General features: G+C 63.5%; 1 protein-coding gene across 8 annotated transcripts in view; it reads right to left on the bottom strand.

The window, feature by feature from the left end:
* Positions 1 to 1,374: 1,374 nt before the first annotated feature.
* Positions 1,375 to 9,846, bottom strand: part of CRTC1 (CREB regulated transcription coactivator 1) — a 67,026-nt gene continuing 58,554 nt past the window's right edge. For 2 of the 8 annotated variants that reach the window (XM_079116000.1, XM_079116002.1), the window contains 6 exons: positions 9,540 to 9,692; positions 9,381 to 9,431; positions 7,110 to 7,214; positions 3,905 to 3,991; positions 3,176 to 3,356; positions 1,375 to 2,108 (listed from right to left, as the gene is read on the bottom strand). In XM_079116000.1, the coding sequence (XP_078972126.1) occupies positions 1,897 to 2,108; positions 3,176 to 3,356; positions 3,905 to 3,991; positions 7,110 to 7,214; positions 9,381 to 9,431; positions 9,540 to 9,692 (789 nt within the window). In that variant the 3' untranslated portion in view covers positions 1,375 to 1,896. Of the gene's footprint in view, positions 2,109 to 3,175; positions 3,357 to 3,904; positions 3,992 to 7,109; positions 7,215 to 9,380; positions 9,693 to 9,846 lie in introns of all 8 variants that reach the window. The other 6 variants (XM_079115997.1, XM_079115998.1, XM_079115999.1 and 3 more) reach the window with 4 other exon arrangements.

Here is a 9,846-nt window from a genome sequence, read left to right as displayed (position 1 = left end):
TCTTAAAAAAAAAAAAAAGTCCCTACTTTTTGCTTCCAGTTGCCACCACAGCAACAGGACAGGCTGTGACCCAGACACGGTCTAATGCCATGTCCCCTAAGCCCAGAGTGATGGACAGCAGCAGGTGCACCAGGAGGACAGGCCTCCTCATGCCAGCGGCCACCTGGCTGCCAGGACACGTGCTGTGTTGGGGAAGGGGAGGGAGGGGCAGCGTTGGCCTCAGATCTGGTTCTGGAGGGCAGAGTGAGGGTTCCTGTGACCTGGTGGAGGTGGCAGCTGTGACACCACAAAGAAACACACCCAGCAGGAGGTGCCAGCCCGGCAGGCGGGGCACAGGCCTCACATCCCAGAGCGGGAGGCAGAAAACAAAGCCGTGTCACCACCCGTCTCAGGGCCTGCGGTGGCAGTCTGAGGTCACCCTGGGTGCCCCCACAGCTATCCTGGCCTCCAGAGGCACTTCTCAAAGCACCTGGAAACCTGCCACTAAAACACACTCTGCCTTTGCCTCCAAGGCCACTCGGCCCTGGCTGAGGTACCAAAGAGGGGTGGCGGGAGCCAGGGAGGGTCGGGTGGAAGAGACGAACGTCAGCTCTGCCCAGAACTCGGGTCCACTCTTCTCTGCCGGCCCTGACGCCCTCAGCGTAGATGCCCCAGATGCGGGTCTTCACTCTGAGGCTTGGGGAGAGCTTGGGGAGCAGTAGGTGGACCTGGGTCTTCCAGAGACCCTCCAAGAAAACTGGGGCTGTGTCCCAAGAGTCGGTTTCGTGCACCACCAGAGGCCCCTGCCCCTGCAGCCACCACAAGCTTCTGACAGGCCTGGCCTGGCCGGCCCAGGCCGCACTTCCGTTTTGAGATAAGCTGGGGGCGAAACTAAGGAAGTCCGTGGCCCTGGCGTGCGCCTGTGGGTGGCCCGGTGCTCCCGGGCTCATCAGCCCACATTTCCAGTTAGCGTAAAAAACGGGTAATGGGGATTCTGGGATTATAAAACCATGCTCTCAGGCAAGTGTTGGCTGGAAAGATTCAGCAACTCATCTACAACCAAAATATAAATACAAATCAAAGGAGGAAAAGAACTCACGACACAGATCCCTGGCCACCTACCCACCCTCACCCGCACGCCCTGATAACATGAGTACCTCTAGCGATAACCACAGGTCAGAGACAGACAGACACCCGGCTCGCCCCTGCCCGCCGCCCGCCAGCCGCCAGCCTCTCCAGCCTCTTCTGCCTGCGGGGCGTCTGGGAAGGAGGCCCTGGCTGGGCTGAAGGGCGGGAGTGGGGCGAGGGGCGTCGCCGCGCGGCTGGCTGGGTCCACGCCTGCGATCCGCCCCACAGCGTCCAGTGCTCAGAGCGTGCTCAGAAATATCGAAGACAGCCATGGAAACAGCGTTTATTTCACTCGGCCCGCCCCTCTGGCACCCTCGCCCCCGGCAGGGGGCCACTGTCTACCTGACCAGGGCGGGGCGGCGGAGGGCGGCCGGGATGAGGAGAGGCAGTGAGAGCTCGTCAACAGTCGAAAGCGCACCTCGCCACGGACGCCCCGCTCCGAGCCTGCCGGACACCCCGCTTTCGGCAACTCGGAGGCCGAAGCCTCACGCCCGGCCTGGGGGGCAGAGCAGGAGCGAGCAGGGGAGGGTCTGCAGGAGTGAGTACTCACAGCCTCTGACCCCCGCCCGGCCCAGGCAGACGGACGGACGGAGGAACCAGCTCGGGGCCTCCCCGGGCTTCAGCGGGAGGCAGACAACCGGGGGCGGGCTGGAGGGGGGCGCTGGGCGGCATTGCAAGCTCAGAATCACAAGCTCGGCCGTTTGCGAGGGACGGAGTGTGGCCGCCCCCAGGCTTGGAGGGACGCCCTCGAAGACCACTGACCGGCGGCACTGTGCCGGGCATGGCGGCTCACAGACGGTCCATCCGGAAGGTGTCCTCAGTGGCTGGGTCAGCCAGGACCATGTCAGGGTCATTGAGCATGTGCAGTCCGTCGAGGGTCAGGGGGTCAATCTTGAGTTCATCCAGGGGGAACTGGTTGTCAGCGTCGAAACTGACATCGCTGACCCCGGCCAGAGTGCTGGTCAGTTCTTTAGAGAGGCTAGGAGGAGACTCCCCTGTCACTAGGAAGGACAATTGGTACAGCTTAGCCTGGCTTCACCTGGCTACCCATCCTCCACCACTATGTCAGATCTGGGTGTTCAATCTTGCAATTCTGCCCTCAGGGGGCACTGGCAAGGTCTGGGGACATTCTGGTTGTCACAATTGGGGAAGGGATGCTACTGGCATCTGGTGGGTGGAGGCACAGGACAGTGCCCGCCTTAGAGAACGATTGGACACTAGATGTCAGCAGTGCCAAAGAGCCGAAGCCCTGAGGCCCTGGAGAGGTAGGCTGCGGAGGGTGCAGGCGCAGGGCACCTCCCCCACGGGGCCCAGCCACGGCGCAGCTTGGAAGCCTGGCTCCCCACAGACACCCAGGTGGGGACCTGGCTCCTTCCTCTGCCATTTGGGGAGGCGCTGTGCCTGTGGAAGCTGGGAAAGGGGCTGAAGTGCCGACCTCCCTGGCTGCCTTGGCAACAGAGCAGCACCATCCATCTCCACCTGCTGCCTGACCCATGGGTGGGAGGTGTGGATTCCCACAGGGGACACCAGGGCAGGGGCTCTAAAGGTGACCTCCTCTACCCTGGAGGTGCCAGAGGGGACTGCCAGGAGTGCCAGGAGCATCCCCAGCACCCCTGGCTTACGAGGAAAGCCCAGTATCTTCCAGGGGAAGACGGGCAGCGCCACTGGATGGTCTGGGTCCTGCGCTGGATGCGGCGCATCCCCTGTGCCACGCAGAACGGAGCTGGCCTGCTCCCTGGGCCCCCGGGTAGTGCGAGCGTGACTGGCTTTGCTGTGGGCACTGAGTGCTGGATACCTGTCCCAGGGTCTAGGTGTGCCTCCCTGGCCTACCCTGCCCAGGAGTGAGTCGAGTGCAAGGTGCGGGGAGGGAGATCGGCCTCCTGGGCCCTCCTGAATGAGGGACTCTGCCTAAGCCTCGCACTGAGGGCAAGGAGCTCAGCCGAGCTGGTCCCCTGCTGGAGCTGAGCCCTCTCCTAGCTGCCAGGCTCCTATGGTGCCCAAGGCCCCACCCAGGATGCCTGTGCACCGGCAGCCACGGGGGGTGGCACCGGTCGTCAGGCCGCCTTACCTGTGAGAATGATGTTGGGAATGCCGCTGTGGCTGGAGTAGCCGAGCGGCTGTGTGTCCTGCAGGCTCCCGTGGCTGCTGGTGAGGCCCATCATGGCTGCCTGCGAGTAGCTGAGGGTGGAGCCGGAGCTGTAGAGGGGGCCGGGGCTGACGGCGTTCTCCATCATGTTGAACTGCTCCAGCTGGGAAGAGGCACCGCTGTGAGGGCCACGGAGGGCTCCCGCGTGGCCCCAGGATGCCCCTGCAGGGGCCTGGTGTCCAAAGCGGCTCAGCACGAGCACCCAGCCCCGGGCCTCCCCCAGCACTCAAGGCTTGATGGATGGGTGAACGATGAACGAGCGAGGGAGTGCTCAGGCCGCGCCAGACAGCCCATGCCCAGATGCCCGTCCCTGGCCTCCAGGCAAAGCCAGTGCAACCTCCCGGCAAACCCACGTGCACGGCCCACGCCAAGGCACTGCTCCAATAGCCGCTGCCCTGTCCCTGCCTGCCCTTCCTCCCCCTGCTTTGGAACTCCATTCCGCCAGCCAGGCACAGAAGCCCAGGGAGGCCAGGCCGAGCCTCCCAGACTGCTGGGGCCTTGGTCACCTTAGCCCAAAGACAGGACAGGGACTGAGGAGCGAAGCCAAGGGGCGGCAGAGTCCCCTGAGTGCGTGCAGCCCTGCACCACAAGGTCTGGGTCCTGGCGAGCATTTGCTGTGGGCACCAGCCGGTGGCCTGGGTACCCACTCACCTGGTGGGACAGAGCATTGGCCTGCCTGGCTGCCATCTGCTGCTCATAGAATGCGTCCCCAAACACGCTGCCCAGGGTGGAAGAATGCTGCAGACAGAAGAGAGGCCTGCTGTGGTCACAGCCCCTGAGACTGGGCAGGGTGGGAGCAGGGCCGGTCAGGAAGCTGGGGCCTCCCACGGCCCAGCTGGACAAGGAGAGAGGCCCCTGGAACTCCAGGAGGATGCTGGGGACGTGGAAGGCTGATGACTCGTTTATTTTGGGGTTCGTGGTGTGCCCCGGGATGACTGCTTCTTTCCACTTGGGGGGGTCTCTGCACCCTAATACTCTCCAAAGCAACATCCCCATGTCCCCCGAGCCAGGTGTGGGAGGCCCCACTTCCATCCTAGAGGAGGTGGGGCTGCCACAGGAGCCCAGAGGAGGGGCCGCAATGGAAGGTGCCTCCGCGTTACATTCAAGACAGAACGCGTGCGGGGGGATGCGACGGGCCTGGGAAGACAGGAGACAGGCCACACACACTTGGACAGGACGACGCACGGAGCTGGCCACAGGCCAAGAGAGCAGGGACAGGAGCAGAGAGAGGCCCGAGGCCCAGGCGCGGAGGCCGCCCTGCCGGCTCCATCTTAGCCAGCTGCGCTGTCAGAGGCAAGGGGCGGGGACTGTCCCTGGGAGAGGACCAGGGGGCCAGAGGACTCTTGGGTGGAGGTGGTGCTGGAAAGGGGCACTTGGAGCCCACACCAAGGACAGGAGACAGCCTGGCTGGGACATAGAAGGATGGCCAGGCAAGTGGCCAAGTCACAGCCACGGCACCTGACTGACAGGCCTCAGGAAACAGCCCAGACTCACCCTGCGGCCACAGGAGGCCTGCAGCACCCCAGGCTGGGAACTCCTGCCTGTGCCTAGCTCTGTATGACAGGGACCCAAGGAATGTGGACTGTGTCCCCGACACACGATGTCCCAGAGACCATCTCCACTGACCAGAGGCCCTGGAGCCTTTGCCCTGGGGCTCCCAGTCTGAGCTCTGTCCTGGGGAGATTCCCCATGTGCTAGGACAACCCGTAGCTTGAATCTGGGGCCTTGGTCCCAGAGAGGGGTTGACTGCAAACCCCCAGCCCCCAGGGGTCAGTGGCCAAAAGCAGGAGACAGACGCCTCTCTGACAGGGCGTGGCAGGTCACCATGATGGAAGAGTCACCCAAATGCCACTCAAGAGTCAGAAAGGGGAATTGAAGCCAAGGAACAAAGTGGCTGAAACCCTCCGAAGTCCTAGAGTGCACAGCTGCGGCACTGGGGTGAACGCGAGGTGAGTGCCTGCCTGGCACACCAAAGGCCCCGGCTCCGAGCCCAGCATGGCCCCGAACCAAACCAGCCTGGGCTTCCAGGAGGATGCCCGATCCTGTCCGCGACCCTGGACTCAGGCCTGATGCACGGGGAGATGAAGGTCAAGGTTCCTCTTGTGAGGCTGCCCAGCAGGGTGTGCCGGACGTCAGCTCAGAAGGCAGAGGCCAAGCCCCAGCTGCCTGGGGCCAGCGCCTGGCAGGGACAGACATGATCCTGACTGAGGATGGAAGAGGCAGGTGTGGGCACGGCGGGTGTGGCAGGCTGGGGTGGCCCAGCTGCAGCCAGAAGCCAGGTGTGGTCTCTGCCTAGCCCCTTCCGCTCCTGGGGGGTCCCTGACTTGCTTGTTTCTGGCTGGTCCTGTCCTTACCCGCCAGACAGACACCTGTGTCCTAAATCAGTACACACCAGACACCAGACAGGCCTGACAAGCCACCCCGACACCCCCTGCCCAGCGGGACCGGCTTTGGTCATCAAAGATGGACTGACCACTGAGGCGACTCCCTCCAGGGAGAAACCCGTGGACTCCTACGGCCTCTCCTGTCCTGCCCCGCACACAGGTAGGGGGCAGCCCACCTGCCTGGAATGGCATCTCTAGTCCCTTCCCACAGCAGCGCCACATGACGAGACCAGACATGTTACCAGAGCTCAGAGCAGTGTGGGTGGAATGGGGGAGTGTGGTCACCAGGCTGACCAGATGGAATTCAAGGCCACCACTACCCTCCCACTGCCTGTGGAGCAGGACCCGTGGCTGAGGGGAGGATGACCCTACTCCTGATATATGGGGACAGAGCCAGAAGGGCCTGGCCTGCCACCTCACGGCATATTCCCAGGGCACAGGGAGTCTGACCTCATTCCTACAGGGTCCCCCTGGAAGTCAACTCTCCAAGCCTTAGCAGGAAGGAGCGCCTATCATCCCCTCTACCAGGGACGAGGGAATGATTTCAGGGCTGTGAGCACTGCAGTGGCTTCTAGGACATTTTGGGGACGAGGTGGTCTCCACCCAGGGAGGTGGGGTCCCCTGATGGAAGTTCTGAATGGAATATGGGATCTGCTGGAGCCAAGACCACACCTCGAACCAGAGCTAAGCATCACAGAACCACCTGAGCAGGAGCCTGGGCGGGGAGAGGCAGCTGGCCACCCCACAGGGACTCTTAAGAATCCTAGTCCTGGGGGCACGGCACAGATCTTTACTGCCTGCGGCTGGCGGGAAAGCCTGCCTCTGAAGATGAGGCCACACCCTGTCCTGTCACCTGGAGCCTGGACTTGGCCTCAGTCTGCTCGTCCACAGGATGGGAACAGAGGTGCTCAGTGAACTGACCTGGGCTTGGGGGCCTAGCAGCCAAGGGACGTGCCTTCCTGAAGGGGGTGGGGAGAGACAGGCTTGGAAGCCAGAGCTTCCACAATGGGAGGGAGGTCAACTGAGCCCTATGAGGGGGTCCCTGCCACCTTCAGGAGTTTGAGCCTCGAGGACGCCGTGTGCCGAGTGGCTCTCAGCCGCACCCTGAGCAAGTCCTGAGGGCCTAAGGATGAGAGTCACCACTGAGTCCCTTGGTGGGATGGCCGCTGCAGCCCCTGCTAATGCGACAGATTTGAACAAGGAGCCCCCACCCCAGCAGGCTTGCCAGAGAAGTGGAGGTGCAAAGTGGCGGCTCTCAGGAAGGCCTGTGGCCTGCCAGCACATCCTCCCCACCTTGGCCCAGGTGGCTGTCTGTCCCTGGGTCCCGCCTGGTGCAGCCTGGTGAGCGCACAGCTCGGGGCTCGTGGAGGGAGATGAGATGGCTGAGCAGTGACGCACACACAATGGGGAGGCACACGGGGACACGAAGAGAGGCTGAGCATGGGGCCAGGCGGGGAGGCGGCGTCCCTTACTTGTGGGGAGCTCCCAGGGGAGAAGCCTTGATTGGAGACAGGCGAGGTGGGAGACTGGTTGGCCGGGGAGCCCGCGCTAGTGCGGTACTGCTGCAGAGCTGGCGCCTGCGATGACAGACAGGTCAGGACCATGGCCCAGCCCTGAGCACGGGTCCCATCCTGGCTTCCTGGGAGTGGCTTGTCCCATGAGCTGCCAGCAGGCCCCCACCTGGATGCCTAGATGACAGGTGCCAAAACACAGGCAGCCAGAGGACCCTAGGCACCCGAGCTGTGCTGAGGTCTGTGGGGACCTATCTCCAAGCCCAGCTTCCCCGCGTGGAGAAGAGCAGGCTGCAAGGGCCCGGTGCGGTTGGCCCGCCCTCCTTCCCAGGGCCACGGAAGGGGCTGGAGGGGCGACCTCAACACTAGGCACAAGGTGCACCCCCCACGTGCAATAGCCACACACCTACACAAACGTGTGCACACGTGCTTACAGGGATACGCAAGCATGACCATGTGCACACTCAGATACAAGTCTGCACTCACGCACGCACGCATACCTGCGCACACTTGCACCCACCGCTTGCACCCGGCTGTACACGAGTACGGGTCCCTATGTGCAGCACCCACCCGTGCTCACACTCACGTGTGCGCCTTCTGAGCACACACACCCGCACACGCACGGGGCGGGCAGAGCACCAACCTCTGCTCCTAACAGCCTTCTGCTGTGTGCCCCAAGTCGGCAGGGGCGAGTCTGAGCCCCCTCTTCACGGGGACTGACAGGAAGGCTGTCCCTGGGTGTGTCACAAGCTCCCAGCACTGTGTGGTCACCACTGCAGGCCCTCCGTGGATCAAGACTGCCTGGGCTATGCCATCTGAGAAGCAGCCACTTCCTTCAGCAAAACTACCGCCATGGCCCAGACCCAGTGACGGTAGCACAGGCCAGGCTAGGACCTAGGTTTGGACCCCACTCTGGTCCTAATCCAACCTAGCCATGCTGTGTGCCTCCAGCCTAACTTCTCTGCGCCTGGGGTTCAATGAGATCCAATTCAACTGGCCCACAACTGCTTCATCTGTTTTCTCAAGTGCCCCTTTTTAAGCAGTCTCAGGTAGGAGGCTGCGTCCTGGTGGGACAGGTATGAGCAATGGAGAAGCCAGCATGGTCACCTGGGATGACCCATTTGGGCTTCCTCAGAGTTGGCCAGGAGAAAACAACCATGAAGAAGTGATTCTCACCACTGAGTCTGCACAGAAAAGCAGAGGTCACCTGAGCCTGTCCCCAGGGAAACCCACAGACCCTGGGGTGGGGAACCCGTCTTTCTCTGGTGGTTCCTGGGTAGTCAAAGTCCTGACCCAAGAGCCCCAGGACACTCTGCACTTTCAGTGACTGCCCGGCTCCAGAGTAAGACCCCGGCACCAGCTGTGATTCCAGCAGAGGAAAAGCTTGGGCCCTCTGGAGGTCCCGGCAGAGCAGCTTGGGAAGGCGGGGGTCCCTACAGCCGCGTCGCCTGCTTCATGCCCGCACTTTGCAGAGCACGAGGTTCTAGCGACATTCAGCCTGGGCTCAGCAACCAGGGCTTGAGTGGGGAGGGCTCACTGTGTCCCAAACACGTCCTTAATGGAGCTGGACCCACTGTTAGCAGGAAGGTCTGGGGTTATAGGGGTCAACACGAGCAAGTCTGAGCACTCGCTAGCTTCAGCCTGGCCTGGGCGGGGCATGCCCGGTCTGCGGCCGCTTCCTGCCCGGGTGCTGTGCTGCCTGAGCCACCACCTCACAGGCCGACTTCGGCCTGCCTTCACCTGAGTGCAGCTTCCAGAACTGTCCCTGGGCCTTGGGAAGCGCATGCTCTGGCACCTCCAGGAGGCCCAGAGTGGGGAAGGGGACAGCGGGAATACTCCGAGTCAAACCCAAGGTGGTCCAGCTGGAGAGGAGTCGGCCAGTGACCCTGCTCGGCCTCGGTCTCCCCATCAGGGCCCATGGTGACAACCTCAGCCTGAAGAGCCTGAGCAGGGCCCCAAGGCCTGCCCAGCAGCGTCCACCTCCGTCCTGACCCCCGCGGCCTGCCCGGCAGCGTCCACCTCCGTCCTGACCCCCGCGGCCTGCCTGGCAGCTTCCACCTCCGTCCTGACGCCTGTGGCCTGCCCGGCAGCATCCACCTCCATCCTGACCCCCGCGGCCTGCTCGGCAGCATCCACCTCTGTCCTGCCCAGCCCAGCAGCGTGGCCTGCTGCAGCCCCCAGGCTCTCCTCCCCAAGCCCCAGCCAGGCCCTGCAGGACCATCCCGGGCTTACCGAGGTGATGTCGATCCCCATCGATGGCTGGCCCGGGTTCTCTGGGGGGGACTGGGGGAGAGAGGACGGTACCGTGACCGCGAGTGGGGGCAGCTGTGGCCCCCGCGTCAGACTGGAGCTTGGCATCAGGGGGCCGCCCGGGGGTAGGCCGACGGGCACCTGAGGCGGGGGCGGGGGCGGCTGCTGTTGGGACGCGGGCGGTGGAGGTGGTGGGGGCTGGGGCTGCGGCGGGGGCGGCTGCTGGGAGCCGGCCTGGGTGAAGAAGGCGTAGGGTAGCTGCTGCTCCAGAGATAGGGCGTCCATGGCCACGGCCTGGGGAGAAGAGGACGTCAGGTGGAGGCACAGGAACCTCGTCCCTGATGGCCCCCAGAAACGGGCATGCTCAACAAGAATGGGGGGACAAACCCTGGGGGTCTGGCCCTTGGACTGGGTGCTCCCAACAATGAGGAAGCTGGGGCCTGGGGAG

Source organism: Sciurus vulgaris (assembly GCF_902686455.1).
Source record: "Sciurus vulgaris genome assembly, chromosome: 16".
NCBI classification, from domain to species: Eukaryota; Metazoa; Chordata; class Mammalia; order Rodentia; family Sciuridae; genus Sciurus; species Sciurus vulgaris.
This window is presented reverse-complemented; position numbering and strand designations above follow the sequence as displayed.